Genomic DNA, 23,809 nt, shown 5'->3' on the forward strand with positions numbered 1-23,809 from the left:
CATAGTTTGCTAATATAGTTAAAAGTATTTTCTTAAGAACAAATCCATATGGTTAAGTACATCTGCAAGACAGATTTGGGAACAGTCTTATCTAAGCACTGCTCTGATCCTAGATTTGCCTCAGAATTGTGGGTTGTTCTGTTTCTCCCATTCAAAGGCAGCATTTCCTATGTAAAACCTATAAATCTGAATGGAGATATCACAGTCCTGTCTCCTTATCTTCTCTTCTCATGATGACTGATAGAAAACAACCTAGGAAACATTTTCAATCCATTGCACTGTAAAGCACAGAACAGAACTTGTCCTCTTTCTGCTCCACAGCAACACAAGTAACACCATGACCAGGGTAGAAAAAAGCAATAGTCCACCTCATTCTGAAAGTAATGAGAAAAAAGCAGAAAATGCCTCATTTCTTTATCTAGGCTGGTTAAACCGCCTACAGTCATCATAAGAACTCATATTTCTTCATATTAATCTTGTGGAAACTGTTCCTCACACTAGGAAAACAGCATCTGAAAAGCTAGAAGTTTTGTAAAAATTTCTTATAATCTTTTTCTATTTTATTATTGAGGGTATTAGTCTGATAATGTTGACAGAATATTAGACTTCTTACTAATGTAGGCAGTTATGGGGCATGCATCATTTTCTTAAAGAACTGTGTTTCAGTGAGAACAACCTCTGCTTTGCTCCCACTCTGCAACAGTTCACCAAACTCAGAAATAAATCTGGACTAGAAATGTGAACTTTTTGAGCAGATTCAACACAGCATCTGGCTGAACAGAAATAAATCTGGATCTGAAGGAAAGCACTGTTTTAGGGCGCATCTGCCTGGATCTTCTCTTATGGTGTACTTGTCAGACATCACTAAAAGGCTTTCAAACACAAGAAAACCAGTTTGGAAAGAATATCAGGACAAATAAAAGGAGAGAACTCAGAACAATGTGGAAAAGATGAATGAGAAGGCTTAACTACAACTTTCAGTATTGTCAGAGGATCCCTGCAGGGCTGTGCCTGATTGCAGACTTTGTTTCCATCACCTGCTCTCAGGAAACCCAGTGTGTCTGAGAGCTTGAGTTCCACCTTCCCCTGCCTTGCTGCTCCTTCTGCCAACCACAGGTACTGTCTGCAGCCATGGGCACTGTCCATAACAGATGCCACTAGTTTCATTTATATTTTATTTATTTATATTGTATTTAAGAGCAAAAGCTCTTCCCACACAGTTTCTAGCACAGCCTTGTCTGAACATCCTGACACAACATGAAGAGGGGGAATACATGAACAGTTCTCTGCCATACTAATTCAGCTCTAGCATAAATATGTTTAGACCTGATTAAGGTATTACTGTTTCATCATGTCGTTAAAGACAACACATAAAATGGTCACTCAAATGGAAGATTTTTTGGAAATGAGCCAATTCTTACAGAATACTTAATAGCAGACTAGGACAAACAGCTCCATGACATATTCCTGCTGCAAAAGAAGGTGCTGTCTTAGCTCTAATAAATTATCAGTTTCTTCCTGTTTTGAATTCTTTCCAGTCAGTTCTTGTAGGACTCACTCAACATCTTTAATTAGGATCTGTATGCAGTGGAAGAACCTGAGTGGACAGACCATCCTGCTGGCCTATTCCCATACATGTCTACACCAACAAGATGCTGACCCTGCACTAAAACAAAATATTGTTGGATAATATGTTAGGGTTGAAAGACCTATGAATTGACCATGAAGCTGCCAAGGAAAGTGGAACTCATTCTCTCTCTTCTGGCATTTAATAAAATAATCTTTACTACTGCATGTCACAAGAAGAAATTAATATATTTGTTATATACAGAAATTTATTGCATTTGTTGCTCTATATAACAATATGCAGGATTTAACTACAAACACAATGACTAGAAACATCTGCTGAAGAAAATATATCTGAGATACCTAGAATTCACAGTTTTGGGGACTGTCTTAAAATTCAACTCAATCATCACTTGTCACTTTGTCAAGTTCCAAAGTGCTATGACACACAGACAGGTCAGCTATCCATTTTCCCAAAAGCAAGAGGAACCTTGCTGAAGAAAGCTTATTTAGGACCTAGAAAAGAAAATGGGGCTAGCAACACCTCAGTCCTTCCCCACAACTGACATATATTTTAGATGACCTGAAAATAAACTTGAACTAAGTGAAGTAAGGTTGAAATCAGGAATTATTTTGACAGCTGACATGGTATCCTGACCTCTGAGGAAGAGATTAAATGAATAGGTATATTTAGTCTCCTCCCTCTGCCACATTTTCCTGATTTTTAAGGCAAAAAAAATATATCAACCTACTATTTCAGATGTTCTAATTTTCTACAGAATAACTGCAGGAGCTTCTAGAGATAAATACAGATCAAAGCAGAGCTGGGAGCCCTGCATGGACAATGTTTAAAACACAGAAGTTTGTGGAAGGTCTGTGGATTGTAGCATGGAGCTAAATCCTGACTACAGCAGGAGCAATCCACTGTGACACAGAGACCTGGGGGGAAAGGAAAAAGCATTAAGCTTTTTCATTAGATTTATTCATGTGAGGAATGACTATAAGAAACATCCCCAAAACTGCCAAACTTCACATGGTCTGCTCCTTCATGCTAAGATCTTGTAGAGGCTTACATGGGTTTTACTTGATGAAGGGAGAATAGCTGGAAAAGAAATCCACCAAGAGAAGCTACATTTTTACTTTAGCCATCTTCACTAACCATTAGCTAGTCTAGTAAATCCCATGTGCTGAAAATTGAGTAGAAGAGTCCTTGGGGATGTTTCATGTGCACTTCCTCATCTCTCAGCATCTCCCTGGCTCCAGGTTTTCACTAGCCCCAAGAAAATCAAAGTTCAACAGGCAAAAGGAGGTGTTCCACCCACAAATAGCATGGTATGTTTCAAAATGATAAATTTAATTAGCACAATCAAAGCTAAGACTGCCCATCTTAATAGAAGCCTTTTCAAAAGAGAGCACAGTTCAAAAAAGGTCCTTTACCCTGTGAGGAAGGTCACTCCTCCACCTCACAGCAGCTAATGAAGCATCTGGCAGCACACTCAGGAAAGGAGGCTGCCAGTTCTGTCTCTGATGCCATGTGCATCACTTATGCTACACATATGTCCACACACATTGAGAGCACATTTCCAATTAGACTTTAGATCTTGCTTCGAAAAAACACTGGCTGTGTACCAGAGGAAACAAAATTAGTATGCTGTTTTTTCCCCCAGCATTTCTACACAGAAAATCAACTGAGAGTTTGGAGAAGCAACACCTTGGAAATGCAGAGTGGGAAGAATCAGAACACTAAAGAGAGTGTGAAAGGAATCAAGCCTTTGTCTTGTATATGTGGTAAATACTTTAATAAAGCTTTCATACTTTCATTATTGCAGGTAAATCTTTCAAATCTAAGCCTTTTCTACAGCTGACACTTGGATCTCAATGAAGGGCTTTCCTATAACAATATGCATTTAATCCTCATCTCTGGAACTCTTCAAATTGAACTGACATTGGCTCTGGAACTGCTCACCCCAAGAGTTTGGCCTCCATCCTCCTGGGCACAATCAACCCACTTGGAAAATAGTTGTATTTATGGTGTCCTATACTGTGCATTATCGTCACCTCTCTAATTTAACAGTATTGAGAAGAAGAGACCCAAAACCTGCACTTAGTGGAACAAAAGCATTAAAGAAAAGCAAATGATAAGCACTTACCTTGATTTCAAACTCATAGTGTTCATCCTTCCCCTGCCCACACAGGACATACCGTGGGATACTGATCTTGATTGGGTCCTTCAGGTCATCTGGACTTGCTCCCAGGGAACGACACACCATCCTCTTCCATGCACATACCAAAGAGGGAGAAGAAAGGAAAACCAAAATCACTACACAAGGAAAAAAAGAAAAGAACTTCACTGAAAATGAGGATGTGTTCTTGGTCAGAGGAGCAGGTAAAGAGGAGGTAGAAATTACTTCTAAAATGAAGGAATTATTTGAAAACAAAGTGGATCTTGTCTTATAAGGAAGCCCTAGCATATTTTTATGCATACAAAAATTCGGGTGAAGTGTATTAAAAAATATTCCTTTATTTGAAAAGGCATTTTCAGCTTAGATACCAAAACCAAGGGAAAGCAGAAGACTTTTTATTACAACCCTTTCAGAAAAATCAGTGTATTAATCAAGTTTTCACAGTTAGCTCTATTTTTTGTACATCTCCATCTTTTATAACAAATGTTTAAAATATCATGAAAAAGCTGCAGGGGTCTAGGCAATTCAGAAAGCTCTTAAACTTTAGAAGTTCAAACCCATTTTATAATTAAATAAGCAATCCACAGTCAGAATAGTTTCCTACTATTTTTTTTAATCATATTGGAATCCCAGAAAACTCAACTATGATAAATTTGCACAGTCTGGACAAAACAATCTAAAAATTTATTTCAAATGAGGGCTCATTCCTCTGACAGCCAGATGGAATATGTAACTCTGAAATTATGCCAAAAAGAAAACATTTCTGCAACTGAAAAGATTAATGCTTTGCAGTCATTTTGCCCAAAAGGAGCATAAGCATTCAGAGGGAAAAAGTAGAAAAACTGCCTTTAAGGAAGTCCTCTACTTGCTCCATTGAACATATTTGGTCTGAAAACCTTAATGAACTGGCACTTAAAAAAACAACAGCAGCATGACAAATACAAGTTAACAACCAAAAAGATAGAAAAAATATCACTTCACAGTTATTGCTGTGTTATGTATTTGTATTTAGCACTGCTATTCATCACTTGAGCTGTAACTGTATTTTCAACATTCATCTTCTTTGTAGCAACTCCTGGTGACTTCCAGTACACATAGGGCTGTGTAGGAGCTGGAGAAGGATTTGAAACTCATTCATAAACACCTCTGCCTGTCACAGAGAGCCTTTTGACATCATCATGGCTTCAAGAACAGGAGGCTGTTATTACATTGCCAGTCAATTATAAACGACAATGTAACTTCCCTTAACATTAGCATTAATGTTATTCATGTTAGTTAATTAATGTTATTAGCATTAATAAAACAAAGCAAGTGAATTTTTATTCCACTGAGTTAATCTAGAGTATACTTACCACAACTTTTTTTATTTTAAGAAACCATGAAAAAGGTTATGTTTGAATGGAAAAATATTTTTAGCAACCTTTGTTTTTATAAGAAATATTGTCTCCTGTCCATTTTGCTCTCTGTAATTACTGCCCACGTTACCAGCTTTTCAGCTAAAACTCATTTCTGGAGCACTGAAATGTAAGCTGCTCTTTCCTTGGGGGAAAAGAGAAGTTCATTCCCCTGAAAACAACATCATCTGTTTTAAAATAGCAATAAAATCGTAAAGCCACTCTTAAAGCCACCTCTGTCAACGTGTAATTTATTGAGAGTCATTTTCAGAGAGCTATTACAAACAGCTAATAGAGAGAAAAACAATCTCAAAGTGTTGAGGAAAATGCACCCTAATACATTAAATAATACTTTGATATTCATAAACAATGATCTTTATTTTTACTTCACATAGTAAAAATAGCAGAAGTATATAGAATATAATACACTGCTATGAATTTATTTTTTTCATGAAAGTGCAGAGCACTCACTGAGTTAGATTTTTTAAAATGCACAGAAGAGAAAAAGCATTATTGGGAAATACAAAATGCACAAACATTTAACTTTGGAGTATAATCAGAAAAAACACTGGTTTCAGAGACTGATTTCCTTTAACAGCCTTGATCAACGCAGTTCCCTCAGGCAGTGCCACTCAAGGCTGACTTTGGACAAGGCCCAGAAGAAATCTCATAGTGATGTCAATGAGGGAGCCACTCCTGAGCAGGACTGACATGATATTATTCTGTCTACTCATTTGTGTACACATTCTTTGTTAAAATGCCTCAAAATAACATGACACATTTTGCTCATTTTTGGACTTCCTTAAGGAAGTAGAAATGTAACAATAAAAATCCCCATAACTCTTTATCCAAACAAGTGCTCATCCTTCCAGACATAACTTCCCTACCCAAAGCAAGTTATTTCTTTTTAAATCCCATGTGAGTTACATTATCATGTCCTAACATATGGTAAAAACAAATGGGAAATGTTCTTATACTAGGAGAGAGACTGAAGTCTAACTCTGTGTGGTAGATTTCACCTCTGCTTGGCAATATGCTAACAGAATTTAGAATTTCAGATTAGACACCACTGTTCTTTCTGCCAAGAACCATCTTCCTCAAACAAGGCAGATGGCATATTCAAGCAACAGGATTCAAAAGATATTCAGCTCCTTTTACAAGGGAAGAAACAAAAAATAGGAGACAACAGCTTATTTATTATTAGACCATCTGACAGGGGTTAACTGGTAAAATACCCCTCATCCAAACTAGAGGAAAGCCTTGAATAGTGGAAATATTCTGTTAATGTCCAACAGCTCCATTTTTTCTTGGGATGCAATAACAAAAAGACTGTAAAAGAGGAAATCTCACAGCACCAACAACCCCATCAGTAAGCAAGCAGAGAATGATGAAAGCAAGGCCAAGAACATTACATGGACAGAGTTAAACTCACTCCATCTGCCAGGCAGTGTCCCCAGTTGCCAGCTACCTAGCTCGAGCAACAGAAACGTGCTCACAGATGGCAGACCTCAAAACATCTGTCTTGCCACAGCAGCATCACCAAAGCTTGAAATGCTATTTAAAGAACAACTCCTTTTGCACTTGTGACAAATTTTGATATGGAAGTGCAATAAACATTAAATGGAAAACTCTGAAGAGGAAGAGAATTGTCAATGCTAATATTCCCAAAATTGCACATATAAAAGCTGTAAACATATGTAGTATTAAGAGCATAAATTGAAAGATTAAAAAAATCTGCAGATGTTTTGAAATATTGAGATCAAGGGCATGAAGTAAATGAGGAGCATGAAAAACAAAGATTATCAAATAGATTAAGGAAAAGACAATCAAGAAGGAATAGAGAAGACATTTATGAAGACAGATAGTATTTGGAAGGAGCTAGAAAGCACAGCCAAAATGGAAATCATAAGACAGAGCTGTAATTATCGTGTTCATCCACCTACCATATAACATAGAAGCATTTAATTTCCTCACTTTCCCAAGGAACTGTATGTACAGCATATCAGAGGTGTTCAAAATGCAAACACTCAAATATTATTACTGTTTAGATGTGTTTACACAGTCTGTGGTATTCCCTCAGAGCTCAAAGGTTCCTTTTCTCTATTGATTAAAAAAACGGGGAGGGGGGGAAAGGATTTTATCAATATTTATTAGCCGTTTATTTTGAATGTATCTAAACTCTTTTGGATTTCAATACCTAGTCAAATGCATAATTAGCCAAATGGCTTCTTCACTTGAACTGAATGTTAATTTCCAGATTTCCAAAGGGATATGCAAACTGCTTTGAAGAATTGATGGGATGACTCTCAGGAGAGTATTTATTTCTTTTTCACAGTATTTAGAAAAAAACAATTCCTGAATCAGGTCCAACCTTGTTCCTTTTAGAAAACACAAGCTCAATTCATGTACACTTCTCTTTGTCTGGCAAAACTGCACAATGGGTATCATTCAAACTGCACAACCAAGGGCTGTCAAACTGTGATCACTGGCATGAAGCATCCAAAATGTTAGGTGCAGAAAAAAGGACATTATTTTCCTTTAAGAGACCTTTATGAGGAGTTGTAAGAACAAGACTCCTATACACAGTCTGCTCAGCACAGTCTACATTCACTGATGTAGACAGCAGTATGTGAATGTCACCTAATGAAGGTTTAATACTTCCCATATTTTCATAGAGTAAGCAAACCAGGTCAGCTAAATCAGTTGTTACAGGGCAATTGTAGTCCATTTGAAAAAAAACAATTATTTATATCTGAAGTCCAGTCCACCGAAATCTGCATCAAATCATCTTTCAAGAGATGAAATTCATTTAAATAAACATCATCATCCAAACAATCAAACTGTAATAATCAAACTTCTCATATCACTGCAAATTCTTTGAGTGAGGTGTTTGTTATAGGTAAATATTGTGAGTAAACCATCTTCAGCAGAACACAGAAGTAGAATATTCTGTCCAGCAAAGCCAACTTGAATCTCCTTTATAGTGCTGATAGGAACCTTGGAATCCTGCCAAGGAACTCTGGCAGGTGCCTTGTTCAGCTGACAAAATAACAGGCAGAATGGAACCCAACAAGAGCAAGCAAGCAGGTTCTGGGTCTGGTTTTCTGCAACTGCCAACAGACACCTTTCAACTCCTCAACCCTAACAGAAATCTGAGGTAAAGCACAGAAGAAAAATTCCAGTACCTCTTCCAGAGAACAGATCTGAAGTTTCAAAAAAAAATCAGGAAAATGCACAAAGTTCTGTCTTAACACTAAGCTGTTTTCTAGCTCTTTTTTTTTCCCAATGGCATGCAAATTCTTCAGGGGGTTTTCTCACAAAGACATCAGAGATGTCCATGTTTATGCTCATTGTGACAGCCTCTTGCATGGGGGACTCAGGCTGAATGACATTTTGACATTTTCAGTATGAGCTTTAGCACCACCACTAGTGTGGGATATGTCTTGATTCATGCCTGACTTGAGGAACACATTTACTTGCAAGTTTCTTATGAATAACAGATTTTTTATTAATGATATTGCTTGGGCACATCTCTCACTTGCATCACACAAACTTCCTAACTCCTCAATCTGTTTGGAACCCACTGCACTGCTGACCAGCTGACTACTGATATCTTCATAAAAGCAAGAAAGCTGACTGAAAAAATATCCCAAACTGGAAGGATGTTCTGGTCTTGCATCAAAACAAGAAGTTATTGACTTAAAAGAAACCAAATCAGAGGCACTGTGTGCTGGAAGCTGAGAATCACTAGATTGGTCTTCAACTATTGGTTGCACTGTCTTTAATGAGCTGTTATCTTTCTAAGTTTTTGTTTCAGAATGCACATTAGACTGAGAAAAGAGAAGGCACAATATGCTGAAGCCAGTTTGCTCATTTAGCACCCATTAAGGATCCTGCAGAAGAAATCTGTTTCAAGTGGGAACAATCAGACTCAGTTCTTGAGCTCTCACAATCTGGAGAAGTAATTATTTTGTCACCAATATGATTGAAATTTTCAACCTTGTGGAGTGAATAAGCCACATCATTAAAGTCAGAACTATGTAAAGAAGTAGATAAAACATTCTGATACAGAACATTCTTACTCTTCAAAGTATTAGTACCTTTAGAGTGAATTAAACTACTTCTAATGTCATAATGGCATGCAAAGCTCTCCTGCTCTGAGTTATGCCTTCATTCTGAAATGCCTTCTCTGATGTGTAAGGGGAGGAATGTCTTCCAGAACTGGAAAATAAATCCAGCATTTCTGTATATGCCTTCTGTCTTTTATGGTCTCTTACTCCTGCATTTTATTCACACAATTGCCATCTTTAGACAGAAAAAGAAAGCCATAGTGTGGCTGCCACTGTTGACTTTTCTGTTAAAAAATTCAAAAGAAAAAAACAAAAATCTCTTTGTAAAGTCTCCTGACCAAAACATTTCTTTAACTGAGGATTGATGTTGATTAGATTTATACAATCATTCAAAATTGGTACAATCTCTCTCTCTCTCAAAAACCCAGTAGCAGTGATTGAGATCTAATTAAGGAACAGTTCATCTTTTCAACCCACCCCTGCTTTTTCTTTGTACAGCATCCATTTCACTTGGTTTATATATGCTTTACTCAAAAACTCCAGGAAATTCAACAGGCAATGCAGAAACTCATAAGTCCTCATTTTTTTCCCCACACAAGCACAAAAAAGTAATCCTATACTAGCCAAAAAGTGCAAAAAGTCCAACACAGCTGAAAAACATCAGTCTAAAAGTCAAAAGCAGTACAAGTTTGAAGTGCTGCAGCCCTTCTGTTGTTACAGTTTAAATCCATGAAGGTACCTAGGATTTACTCACCAAGACAATAACTGTGCTACAAGCAGCACTTAGACAACTAAATATGGTGGGAAGGGTCTGAGCCTTAGTTTAAAAATGCATAAATACATGTATTTATGAATATTTATAAATATTTTAATAGATATATATAATGTACTTATACATTATACAATATAATGTACTTATTCATTTAATACATGTAAAATACACATATACATGAATCCTTCAGGACACACACAGCCTGCCTGGTTCCTTTTGCTACCTTACAGACACCCTTACAGCAGTTCAGTGTGAGTCCAAAATGTTATGTGTATTCTGAATTCAGACAATCATTGTATTAAATGAATTTATTTTAAATTAAATTTCATTCAATGCTCATTAAACACTTTTCTCCTCTAAAAATAATGAAAAGGATATTATTCCAAATTCAGAACGGTGGCAAAACAATGAAGAAAGATCCAGCCTAACACCACACCTTTCAAACAAGGAAGAGCTAGGTACAATCTGAAAGAAAATCACTTTGTTTCCAGCTGATAAGATGCACCTCCATCTCTGTTAGCCATTAATCTTGCTGTGAATTCAAAATTCTAATTATGCAGCTAAACATTATGAAATTTAATTACAGGGCATGCCATAATTTAAGACAAGCATTTCCTTCAGACAAATTATGACCTACCTCATACTTCAGCTTGCGTTGAATAGTGCTGTTATTGTGCCTCTCATTATCCTAAGCACAAAAAAAGGTGCAGGAGGTTATTAAAAAGTGCCTTTCTTGTATAGGTTAATTCTAAAGTATTAGAGGAAAGACATTATAATAGACAAAAATAACAATCAATATTTATTAAACAACTGGCTTAGAAGTCAATCAATCCACTCTTTAGATCAATTAAATCACCAGTTTTTGAATAGGCATTTGTTTGTAAGTATGAAATTCCATCCAGAAGCAGCTTATTTTTCATCAGTTAGATCTTTTCTGACATAAAATGAAGATTTTATTTGCAAACTTCTTCCTGTCATTTACACACTCTTTCCTGACAAAAAAACCCCCAGAATACAACATAAAAAGGCCACTGGAAATAAATATATTATTAAAATCTAAAAACTTTTACCTCATTTACTGTTTACTTATTTTAAAAATTTTTGGTAAATTAAGAGTAAACACAGGAAAACATGGAAGTTACTAAACAACAAAACTAAATCAGTGGTTAGACATGATCCATTGAAGGTCAGGATCTCTCACCCATTTCTGCTCACCTTCAAACTTTCCGTAGTCCAGGAAGCACTAACATGATTATCCTCAGCTTTGTGATGAATATTCTGGAGCCTTCTCTGCACTTCTTGTTCAATAAAGGCATTTATCCTTTAAGATACAGAAAAGTGTGTGTGTGTGTATGGAAAAATAGTGTATTTTACATAAAAATCAAGACAGACTAAAAGGCCCTTTGAAATGCTTTTAACCCTAAGTACTGCACAGCTCTTAATTGGCAGACTTAATGTTAGATCCATTTTATCCCTCCTCAAGAAAGGAACACTGACTTTTGAATGAGTGTTTATCTAACCAGTAAAGCTTAAAAAATTGTTATTAATTAAACAAATTACTAGAGCACAGGTTCAGCCACTGCTGTGAGTGCAGCTCCACACACAAGAGGCAGGGAGGGTACAAGTGATGAAGAATAAAGAAGGCTGGGGTTGCATCTTCAGTAATTTAACAGCTTGCTTTCACTGCTGCTGTGATATCAGCAACTTGGACTAACAAAGGTTTGGTCTTCAAACAGAAGGAATTTTCCAAGAGCTGACACCAACAACTGCCATGTGTAAGTATAACAAGGGAAATTAAAGATTTTAGTGATGCCAGGCAGCTGTCCTATTAAAAAAAGTGTAAGACAATTAAATTGACTTCATTGCATTAAGTATATATGAAGCAAAACCATATAGACAGGTTAACTGTAAACTCAAAATCTATTTAAATACCTTTCAGCCTACAGTTTCCCAACCTTGTATTCTAAAACAAACTGCACAGGAACAACAGCTGAGGCTATTGGCTATTTACAGCAGAACACCAATTTTATTTCCAGACCAGTCTTCCAGTATATAAATCAATTTCAATCCTGGCAGAATGGTCTTTTAAATATCTCTTTTTAAAGCTGTTGTTTGCATTCCATTTCAGGAATGCAGGTTACCTACCTTTCATCAACCAGGGGGGCAGCAGATGGCTGTGCCTTTGTTGGGCTGGCAGGGGAAGTGCTATGGGAGAGTCTCTCATCTAACATTCCATGGTTTCCTCTCTGAGCTCCATCACCTTCATATATTTTTTGCTTCAGCTGCTGAATTTCCTGGTCCAGGCTATAAAGATATCATAACATGTAATTTGCTTTGGTTCAGAGTTGATTTGAATAGGTCTGATGGGAAGCAATGTGCCTACACTGCTATACATGTACATATGATTGTAGACACTAATGAAGGTTTGAAAGTCATAATTGTTCTTTAAGCACATTTAGATAGGAAAATAGAGACAGCTCAAAACCACATTCCAAGAGTAGTATTAAGTCAAATAAAACAACTTCAATAATTTCCATCACAAGAGGTATCTAAATCTGTACATTAAATATTAATTCCTAAGGTCTAACCTATCTATTAGAACCACATGAATAAATTCTCATTTTTAAAGAACTTATCAATGACCTCAGATATTACCAATGACCTCAAATATTATCTTCCAGTGTGAAAGTAAATGAAGAAATGAAAGGAGAAAAAATGAAAAACTCAAAATACAGCACTAATACAAAAAAAAAAACCCAAAGAAAACCCCAAACACTGATGTGGTAAATCTTCTCTATAAGAAAAATCTTTAAATTGTGTATTACACATATAAATTTTCCAGTTGTTCCATCTGTATATATGCTTTTGAAAATTCACTAACAAAATAAACATTTAGTACTTATTGTATATATACAGCTAAGAAATCCTCTTTTGAAACCTCCTTGCTTTCTTTAACAAATAAATTCAGTTCTACCCAGATTTATGCACAGAATACAACATTTAAAATTGGGTACTGTGTTTCTGACTAAAAATGCCTGAGGCACTTTGTATGAAATAAGAAGCACTTATTGCAATATTCATCATATTACAACAAAGTAATCTTTAGAACATCCCTTTCACTTGTAAAGTAGCTGAGATTAGATTAGTAACACAGTAATAATCTTCCCCATTTTCATTACAATTTTTGTCTCTAAAAGTAATTGTTTTTCTAGAGGTTACTTAGAAATCAAGTAATAAAAGAAAATAAGTTCTTGCTGAAACAGGAGAAACTATGCAAACCTGGGATTCTATCACTTCTGGTACAATTGTATTTATCTAAACTGAAGTGCAGCTCTATATTCCATCCTGGAGGTTAAGTGAGAAAATTAGATAGATGATGAATGTTGAGGCTTAGGCTGAATTGTTACTTCAGTTTTAGAGTGCTTTTTGCAGCACTGCCAGAAGCCATCTATTTCTTTTGATTAGCACCAAAACAATCTTGTGTCCTGAGGGTAAGTGGATGAAAGATGGCTTATGTATATAGGAAAGTGTTTGCATCCATGGAAAATCAATTTAACCACAAAAATCAGATTTACATTAAAGGAACAAAGCTTAGCTCTTGGATTGTAAACATCCTACTATGAGAAGACATTACTTATTTAGCTACAAACTTAGTCAGCCTTGTGCTGCATCCAGCAGTGAGAACACAGAACTGTGCCCTGCCACTTGCTTCAAAGATGGCTCTAAAGCTGCTTTATGCTCATGCTAGTGCCCCAAACCACTGCCAGTAAAGCCAAAATGTGGGTATATATCCCCGTTAAAGTTAACCTCAAATTATAATTCTGGGAGTAATCCCAAGCTGCTTTATGTTCATTCTCGTGCCCCAAACCACAGCCAGTAAAGCCAAAATGTGGGTATATATCCCAGTTAAATTTAACCTCAAATTATCATTTTGGGAGTAATCCCTGTTGTCTTGGGGTGATCACAATGATATTAAATACCATAATTTTCTGTGGCCAAAAACTGTTACTGTGTCTTTTAAGACCCTGAAGCCGCTGACCTTGAGTGTCTGGTGGAATCAGGGGTACAGGCGTTTTAAAAAGTTCCCAACCTAAGTTTTTTCACAGCTTTTCACAGCATGATATTTCCTTTGCTGACTGCTTGGTCTCTACTTAGGCAAAGCCTTTTCTTTCCTTTTTGTTTTTTTTTTTTCTCAGATCAGAGAAACTGCAGCAGCAATATTTGAGCTGCCTTGAGAGCAAATTCTGCAGCCGCTCGTCCAGAAACCAAGGGGCATCTGCTGGCAGAAGTGAAACAGAGCTGCCCTGCTCCAGCCCAAGCTGCTGCTGACCAGCACTGAGCCTTGGAGAGGACACATTTGGTGGCCTCAGTCCATCTGCCATGCCTGCCCCGCCGTGCCTTGCCATGGGGAAGCTCTTCATCCGCAGCTGGAACTGCTCTGTGAGGCTCCTGCCTTTCCAGCAGATCTGATCTGGGGTTGTTTATCCTGGAGAAGCACAGGTTGGACTTGATCTCCATGGCCTGTTCCAACCTTGCTGATTCTGGGATTGTCTGAAACCTGATCCTGCTCCCCAAGGGACATTCCCATGGTGCCAAGTCAGGAACTGAAGTGGGGAGTGAAGGCAGAGAGGAAAGAGCAAACCCTGTCACCACATCCTGCACAGCCTGAAGCTGTCCCAGCAGGTCCCTGTTGGAATGGATATTTCAGGTCTGCCTTTTGTTTCACTGCAGTGCTGAGGTCAAGTAGTTCAATATCTAGCAGTTATTTTCTTTTTTCCCCCCTGCCTACCGGCATTCTTTTTCTTCAAAAACTAATGCTTTTTCACTTTCTGATATGTCCCAGACTGCAAGGCAAGATGTATTCTATTTGCCATCTGTATGGCGTTTGTTTTTTATTAAGTGGGCAGTTTTCATTGTCTCTTCCACACCCACTCCTCCCTCTGGGGGGGGGGGGGAACATCTGTTGATAAGAGGCTATTGAATGTCATTGCAAGACTGGTAAGAACTACAGCATCCCACTGCGATCTGCTCTGCCCAGAGGGAGGAGCCAAGCATTGCTACCTGGATATAATCTGGAGATTCTGGAACACCAGCACAGCTTCTCCACTGGATTCCCAGAAGAACAGCAGCTGCCTCTTATTCCACTGGATCCTCAGAGGAATACTGCACTCCTTTCTCCAGGATCCCTGCTCCAGCAGAACCACCCCTGACACTGCAGTAGGACTGCAGCAACATTTCCAATGGGACTGCTGCCAACACCCTGACCCACAGGGTGTCAGGTTGGGTTCTGACTCTGTCAGTGTTGTTTTGGTTTACTGCATTGTTTGTTTAATCCTTTTATTTTCTTCCCTAAAAAAGAACTGTTATTTCCTGCTCCCATATTTTCTGCCTGAGAGCTCCTTAATTTAAAATTTATAGCAATTTTGGGGTGGGGTTCACATTCTCCACTTCAGGGGAGGCTCCTGCCTTCCTTAGCAGGCACCTGTCTTTCCAAACCAAAACACTGCTATTAGTATTAATTTCTTATTGGTGGAAAGGGATTATTGAACTCTTAAAGGAGTTAACTCATTCCAGGGCATTCTCCTTTAAATTATCTCAAACCAAGACATCTGTAGGTTAAAGAATTTTGAGCTTCCACATTATTCAAACAAATAAAAACATTGTACCTAGTTATGATGGACTTACACTTGTATAGCACTTGAAATTATTTTTTCATTTAAACATTTTCAGAAAGTTAACACTGATCTGAACCAGAGCACAACATTACATAATGGGATCTAGATAAACAATAAGAAATATATATAATTCATATGCTTACTGTGGCATCATATACTATGAAATGTAAACTCAAACACAAGAGCAGTAAGTAGCCTGAAATGTTTAACATATTCTCATGTATCTTTAGATCTTTTTCTTGCCTCTACATTCACAAAAACATACTGAATTGAATTATTCAGGCCCATGGGCTATTCACTGAAAGACTTCAAAGTTTTATTTAGCCTGTGAAAGAGGATTTTGAAGTAAACAGAGGGGGAAAAATATTTTTTACTTCCTTGGTATCTTCTCTAAACCTCAGTTTTCTGGCTGACAACATATTTTTTCACTTATCACACAACCCTATTTTTGTGGAACCTCCAGTTGTCGATAGCTCACTTCAGTCAAGTGAGATGCTTAGTGTAGAAAATGAGATTTTATGTTCACAACTATTATGGAAAATAATGACAATTTCCACAAAATGATGAATCAGTATTGACAATGCTTAACTAAAAGCCAAACAATGTAGCTATAAATGTTGAAAAAGTGACCTCTACAGTGTCTATATAAAGCAACTCTTCTGATAATGGTTTAAAAGGAATGGAATACAGAAGAGCTCTTCAATTTGGCTACAGGCAAGTTTCTTCCTTCACATGTTTTTTTCCACATCTGTTTGAAGGGCTTATGAAAATATATTCAGATAAATTAGTGAAATATTTATAAAACAGATGACAAATGCTACATCAGGAAAAAAACACTTCATTTTTTCACTGACAGTCATAGGTTTTAAAGCTCCAGTATCAGCAAATCAGGTAGCACATTTAAAAATGGCAATTATGCATGTTTTTCATACTGCAGGGATTGAACACATTAATCTTAGTGAATTTTTGCTCAGGTCAAAAAAACACCCAAAAGATTTCTTCCTCTTCTTCCACAGAGAAAGATCCTTCCCCACCTGCCTGACTTTTCTCTGAGCCTCCCACACTTAGGCCAAATGTAATGCTACAAGATATCTTGAGTACAACTGATGACATTGCTTCTGTGCCTCAAAGGGACTGGCACCACACTGGGCAGTAGTAAAGCCTCTGTATATTTTCCAATAAGTTTAAAAAGCAACGTCAAATTTTATATGGATATAGCTTATTTTTATTTAGCCTTGAAACCAGAGCTATTAAAAAATTAAACATTTACCCCCATTTACTTTTAATACCAGAAGGGTTCAGTATATCACCAGTTGAGAGGGACAGTCAGTAGGTTTACTGTGACAGTCTACAAATTTTGAACAAACATCTAACTTGCTGCTAATAAAGAAAATGAAATGTTATACAGAAATAATTTTAGAGAAAAAAGTTGTTAGGTGGTGCATTTGCTGTAAGGGCAGAACATAAGGATGTCTCAGCTTTCTACATAGGTAAAACAATTTAAGTACTGTGATGGCTAATGCAAATAATATCCTGCTGAGGATGGGATAAGTATCCAAACATACCAGAACTCAATAGACGAGCAAAAATCCTTTAAAAAGCAGCAGAGTTTCAATTCTGGGTAAACTACTTGAAACTCATGAAGAAACTCAAGTACTGGGACATTGAACAAGCTGTGCTCTCGAGATCCAAGGTGTAAAATGATTCCCTATTGTATTTGCAGGGTGCTTCGATGAAGGCAGGAATGATGAATCTGACTCCATGCTCTCACAGGGTAATTTATTATTTATGATACTATATTAAAGAATACTATACTATACTAAAGAATACATAAAGGATACTAACAGAATGCTAAAAGGATAATAACGAAAACTCATGACTCTCTCCAGAGTCCTGATACAGCTTGGCACTGATTGGCCAATAAGCCAAAACAACCCACAGCAAACACCAATGAAACAATCACCTGTGGGTAAATAATCTCCAAACACATTCCACACAAGCATAACACAAGAGAAGCAAATGAGATAAGAATTGTTTTCCCTTTTCTCTGAGGCTTCTCAGTTTCCCAGGAGAAAAATCCTGGGCAAAGAGATTTTTTCAGAGAATGCGAATGCCACAATTCCCCTTTTGTGGACAGATTCTGATAAATGGAAGGCACTGCAGCACTCACCGTTCTCGGTCTTGCTCAAGAGCTTTCTGTTCAGCTTCCAGACTTGCCTGCAGCCCTGCCTGTTCACCACAGCTGTTGTTCAAGGTAGCCAGCTTCTGTTTCTGCTCCTCAATTTCAAAGTCTATGGTGGAACGCCGCTGCAAAGCAGAATGCCTCCTTTCTAACTTAGCAACAGCTTGCTCCAGTGCCTCTCTCTGCTGCTTTTCCCTCGATTCAAGGATTTCTTTTTCCTTTTTCCGAACCTTCCCTTCCTGCCGGGCTACATTGGCTGCGAATTCAAAGGTTTCTTGTAGCTGCTGCAGCTGATTTGTGCTAGCCCTATACTGAGCAAGCTGCTCTTCTTTTTCTTCTATTTCTTTCTCTATTTGATAGAGAGTATTATCTAACCCTAACAAGCCCCTGTCAAGGACTTCAGAAGCTCTTTGTTTTTCCTCCAGCAGAGCTGGCAAATGATCACTCTTCAGGTACTCAAGCTGGCGTATTTTAGATTGGAGCCTGTATTCCACTGGCTTTATCTTGTCAACTTCTTCAGCCTTGAGTATTGCATCCATAAAGTTTTCATCATCTCTCTTGAGATTTAAAGGTTCTTCATGTGCAAATTTTAAGTGCTCCAGATCTCTTTTTTCATCTGCTATTTCCTTTTCTAGGTGATTCATTTGTTGAATTAAATCTTTTTCCAAAATAGCCAGCTGTTCCAGCTGTTTCCTTTTAAACTCAATGAAATCATGCTGTGCTTTTTCTAATTCTTCATGGTTTTCATCACCTTCAGATCTTGCTTCCTTGACTTTCAGAAGAGATTCTCTGATCTCTTCAAGATTTCTTCTCTCTTCTTCTAGTCTTTGTACATCCCCTCTCTTCAGGAGCTCTATCATGACCTGCTTCTCTCGAAGCTGTTCCTCTAGGTGAGCCACCAGCATCACCTGTTCCCTTTCCTGTTCTTCAAGTCTCTTTTTTTCTGATTCCAGCTTAAGATACTGCTCATCTTTTTCCTTTTTCAGTTTTTCTAGTTCACGAAAAATCTGCATTTTCTCTACTTTTTCATTATGATTAAGTTCATGTAATCGCTGCAACTCCTCTTTGACCCGGGCAAAAATTTCTTCCTGCTGCTTTTTCTTTTGAAGCTCTATCTCCTGTTGTTCCCTCAATCTCTCCTCTTCAAATTTTTCTTTTTCAGCCAGCAAATCCTTTAACCTGCTTTCAATGTGAACACTTCTTCGTTTCAGGCTCTCCTCCTGTTTTCGGATTTGCAGCTGAACTATTTCTGTCTCTTTGCGCTGTGACTCCACTTCTTGCTGCATTCTTACAAGTTCTGCTTTGTCAGATTTCTGTTTCTCTTCCATCTCTTCTATTTGTTTCCTACAGTAAAACATTTAGATGAAGTTAAAAAGGTTTAAACTAAGATTTTTTTACTATATATAACCATTTATTTTTTTCAATAGTTTTATTTTGCTATAGGTTAAGATCTGACATTACTTGGAAATGACTCAATGCATGAGACAAATCAAAAAGAGATTCATAGAGTCTGTGTCAGTATAAAAAGCTGTGGATTTATAAAGTTATATGAAGATATGCTATATAGCACTTATTAAAAAATTATAGGCTGTATTAGTTCTGTAAAATCAAATAAAAATATTAATAGATCATATCCATGCACGCAGTGCACAGTAAATATGTAATTTTTTTACATACATATATTCTCATGCACAAAAACTTGTATGGAAGGCCTTGATTAGCAATTTGCCTCACCACATTTAAGCCAACAGATTAATTAATGTTTTCACTTTAGGTAACTCAAACTGAATTACTGATAAACAGGATTATAAGATTTGATAAATTATTATGTCCTGTGTAATCTCTCTTACTTGAGGATTGCCACTACTCCACTTAATACAAGCAGAGACAACCTGCAAGTCAACTGGTTATTTTGCCAGAAGTCAGAAGAATTAAAGTACAATCAAATCAATTTCTGCACAATCTGAATTCAAATTCCACCACCATAACAAAAAACAGTAAGTATCAGTGATCCTGTGTTGCATTAGTTGCTGAATAGTATCTGTCAGTGCTTCAGAGCTTCAAGATTTTTCTGAGTTTACTTCACTTAGACCAACTGCATAAAGAGCTCTATCAAAATGGAGCCCACCATCTAAAGCTGAGAAGGCAGAAAGGTTTTCAGCTTTTGAATCTAATCAGTACTGAGGTCTGTAACAAGGCACAGCTATCACTTCCACAGTCATAGCAGGTATGATGAGCCAAAACAATCAACTCAGTTTGCCAGCTTATAACAAAGCTTTCTTTTGAATTTCAAGCCAGCTTCCACATAATGTTCTGAAAAGCATGTTTAGCATGCACATTACACACCACAATTAGATATGAGAAAAGCAGAATGTAACACGTGAGTTTCTCCTATCACACTTCAATCCGAAGACAAATAAACCATAAAAAAAGAGATATTAATTAAGAAGGTAATTTGCCATCTTTTAAAGCAAAACCATGAAAATAAAGAGCAAGGGGAATATATTGTATCTGTACAATCTATCCAGCATTTCTTTGCTAAATATCAGTTAGCTCCAATTCAGCTACTGAGGATTGTCTGCGTGCTGAATAACATTGTGATTCCAAATTCATGATGCAAAAGAGTTTATAACTTGTATATACAGACACACATACACACATAAATACCACGGAGAACAAGGTTACCTTTTACTTTCTAATTTTTCAAGCTCCTCTCGTTGCTGTCTCTCGAATTCTAGCCTGATTGAAAAAAAATAAAGAATACAGCTAAATGGTTGTTTTCTGAATATCACAAAAATAGGAAGATATGATGGAATTTTCTGACTGTTTAGATGACAACAATACAAATGAAGTTTTGTAAGATTACTTCTTACTAGAACAGAAAATAGTTCCTTCATTAAGGTTACAAATTAGGTATCATGCTGACACAAGTATAAATAGAAAAAAAATTTCTGGGGAAAAAGTACTCAAAAAGTAAAGTGAAGCAAGACATAGAGATGATTAGCATAGCCTCTGTGAGTTGACTACATGCAGACATGGCAATCAATACATAGAAATGTAATTTCTCTACCTTAGACAGATTGGTCCTTTTACAGGGAAAAGACTGCCATGGGAGGCAGGGGGAAACAGAGGGATCAATTGAGAAAGGAATTGATAGAAAAAACATATTAGCAGTACAGAATACTTTAAAATCAACAGCGCTTTGTTTTATTGGAGGTTAAATTGGTTAGATTCATAGAACATTCATCATATTACATCTCAGAAGAAGAATTCAAATAATTATTCTTTCTAAGCATTTTTCAAATGCCAATGACAGCTAAAGTAATTCTCTTCATCCTATGGTTTATTAACTTAGCCACTTCTGAGAAGGGAAAGGGCTGCAAAACTACAGCAGTGTGTGCTAATAATTCTGCCATTTCCTTCCAAGAAAAAGGAAAAAATCCCAACCATTCCTAGGATATAATCAGTGGGGGTTGAAAAATCCCAAACAGCATATTCAAGCACAGAACACAATTCAAACCCATTTATTTAAAACACATTGAGATTTTAATGCATTTAGTTTGACAAGATTCTCAATAAGCATGGGAGAGCAGTTTATGTAATTTTTTAATATCAGCTTTTATTACAGTTGTACACAAGTATTTTTCTTAATTTCATTTCAAAGGTTTATCTGTTATTTAAGGAAAATTTTAATAACAAATACTAAAAAAGTAGAAAGAACCTATATATGGATTAAATTGCTCAACCAAATACACACATATTCAGTTATTTCAGGCTTGTTACAGCATAAAGATATGCAGGTTGGTGAAACAGCCCATAAATATTAAAAAAAAAAAAAAAGGCAAGACTACAAGTTAATGTCAAGTTTTTGATAAACTGCAGTTTAAGACATTATCACCACAACTACACAGATAGGTTTCTAAAAATAAGGAATTTTTAATATTTCTTTTTAAAGTCATAGAAATGCATACAACAAAAAGAAACTGCCCTTGGAAATATGCAAATTGCACACTAATAATCTAACATTTATAAAGCTATTGTAAAAAAATGTGATTCCTACATGTTCAAGAAGCATCTTTCTAATGGCTGCAATAAGGAAGAATAACTACTTTTACAAATCCTGTATTTCATTTTCCCCTATTTCTCACAAATTCATTTTTAAAAAAAGTCTTCTACAATCCCTAAGTGATTAGCCAATGTAGATTTTCATACCCAGATCCAGGCATTCAAGCTTTCATGTAACTGTCTCACCAAGAGTCACATCACATTTGCATTTTACAGCACAAGGACAGATGATGATAACCCAGTATTTTTAATTTGATCACAACTGCTGCAGCAGCAATGCTGCAGAAATCCACCAAGTGGATGCAAAATGCAGCTGAAAGGCAACAAGCAGCAATCTTGGCAGCTTTCAGGAAGCAAAAACTTAATCCAGTGGTTAACATGTGCTTTGGGTTTTCCTTCCCCCCTATTTTTTATTAAAGCTACACCACAAAATTTCTCCCTTTGGCTGTAATCTGCTATCTGAAATTCAGAGCTTTTAGCTATCACTTCTTACCTACAGCTTGGCTGATGAAATGCCATAATTATTTCAGTCCAAAATAATATAGACCCTGGGGAATATAGCTCTGGCTTGTGGAAATGCAGGTTTCCTTTGGCCACTGTTAGATGTAGACCATCTTTGCTTAGACAGTTGGCAAAGAACAATTTGACTGTATCCTCATGCTTGGTTAAGCCACAATGAAGGAAATGTTAGGTCAGCTAACATAACATGAAAAACCCAGAGCAAAACCTTTTGGTGTTTTGACTGTCCTATAAAACATATAATTTGGCAGATATATTTTTCATAAGCATAAAAATGGTAACTAGCTCTTGACTGAGATCTAATACAAAGAAAATGAACCATCACAGCAATCAGTCTGGTATAAAAACAGATCAGTGATTAAAAATTCTGTGATCTTCCCTTTGAGGATTTGTCCCTAAAACCTTCAACAGTGGCATCATGACAGTTTTACCTTAGATAGAAATGAAGCTGGGGGTGCCCAAAAAGTTGTTCAGGAAAAAGGAGTGAATTATGCAATCTGGTTCTTTCTTCAGTGAAAACGGTTCTTCCCCAAAAAAAAATATGGATCATTACCACTCCTGTCAACAGCCTCCAAACACAACACTGAGGTGTTTCAAAAATGCATGTTCAGCACATTGTAGACACTAAATACCTCTGTGAAGACAAGAGTGAATGTCTGCTACCTGGAGATGCCTAAGGCGGTCAGAGCTCCAATGAAGGCTCTCCAACAATGAGGTTATTCACACCATCTCCATTCTCTAAGGTGCAGCCTTTCCTCTGCAGGGCTAAGAATGATTCCTTAATCTTCCTTAGCTGGCTGCCTATTTTCTTAATATATTTAGGAACTCACCACTTTTGAGACTTCAGGAATATTTGCTTCAAATTCACTGTGGGCTCAAAGTTACTTCAGGACAAAAGAGAATTTGGAGAGGCAGGACAGGTCTGACTGAAGTAACCTTACTTCTCTAAAAAGCTACTACAAAAAAACCCTCATCATCACAAAAGAAAAAAAAAACTAAAACCACAGGGGCTATAACAAATCACTGTCAGTTTTATGAAGCACACATGCAAGACTGATGTTTTTGTGTTTAGTCTATCCTAATAAAAATCTTTTTCACATAACCTCTATTCCCTTTATTCATGTGAGCACTACTGTGAATAGAAAAAGCATATTAGCTTGAAATTAAAAAGAAACACACAGATATTAAAGACTAGAATCTACCCTTTCTTCTTTTGTAGATCTACCACAAAGGAACTTAATCTGATCAGTGTTGAATTAAACAGACACCATTTTCCTGGAAAGTGTGTCATATCTAGTGATAACAGCAGTGTAGATAAGCTGCAGAGAAATGAAGTCAGTTCTACAAGCACAGTACTACAGTAGCTTAATTTGCACAGCACAA

The 23,809-nt window shown here is 36.8% G+C and overlaps 1 protein-coding gene across 2 annotated transcripts in view; it reads right to left on the reverse strand.

The window, feature by feature from the left end:
* The window catches only part of KIF16B (kinesin family member 16B), a 138,900-nt gene that overhangs the window by 42,484 nt on the left and 72,607 nt on the right, over window positions 1–23,809 (reverse strand). The window contains exons 18-24 of one of the 2 annotated variants that reach the window (XM_064709460.1): window positions 20,913–20,945; window positions 20,528–20,581; window positions 17,831–19,186; window positions 12,131–12,289; window positions 11,201–11,306; window positions 10,623–10,673; window positions 3,717–3,839 (exon numbers count right to left, since the gene is read on the reverse strand). In XM_064709460.1, coding sequence (XP_064565530.1) covers window positions 3,717–3,839; window positions 10,623–10,673; window positions 11,201–11,306; window positions 12,131–12,289; window positions 17,831–19,186; window positions 20,528–20,581; window positions 20,913–20,945 — 1,882 coding nt within the window. The remainder of the gene's footprint in view (window positions 1–3,716; window positions 3,840–10,622; window positions 10,674–11,200; window positions 11,307–12,130; window positions 12,290–17,830; window positions 19,187–20,527; window positions 20,582–20,912; window positions 20,946–23,809) is intronic. The other variant, XM_064709461.1, reaches the window with a different exon arrangement.

This window comes from Zonotrichia leucophrys, chromosome 3, assembly GCF_028769735.1.
Source record: "Zonotrichia leucophrys gambelii isolate GWCS_2022_RI chromosome 3, RI_Zleu_2.0, whole genome shotgun sequence".
Classification (NCBI taxonomy): domain Eukaryota; kingdom Metazoa; phylum Chordata; class Aves; order Passeriformes; family Passerellidae; genus Zonotrichia; species Zonotrichia leucophrys.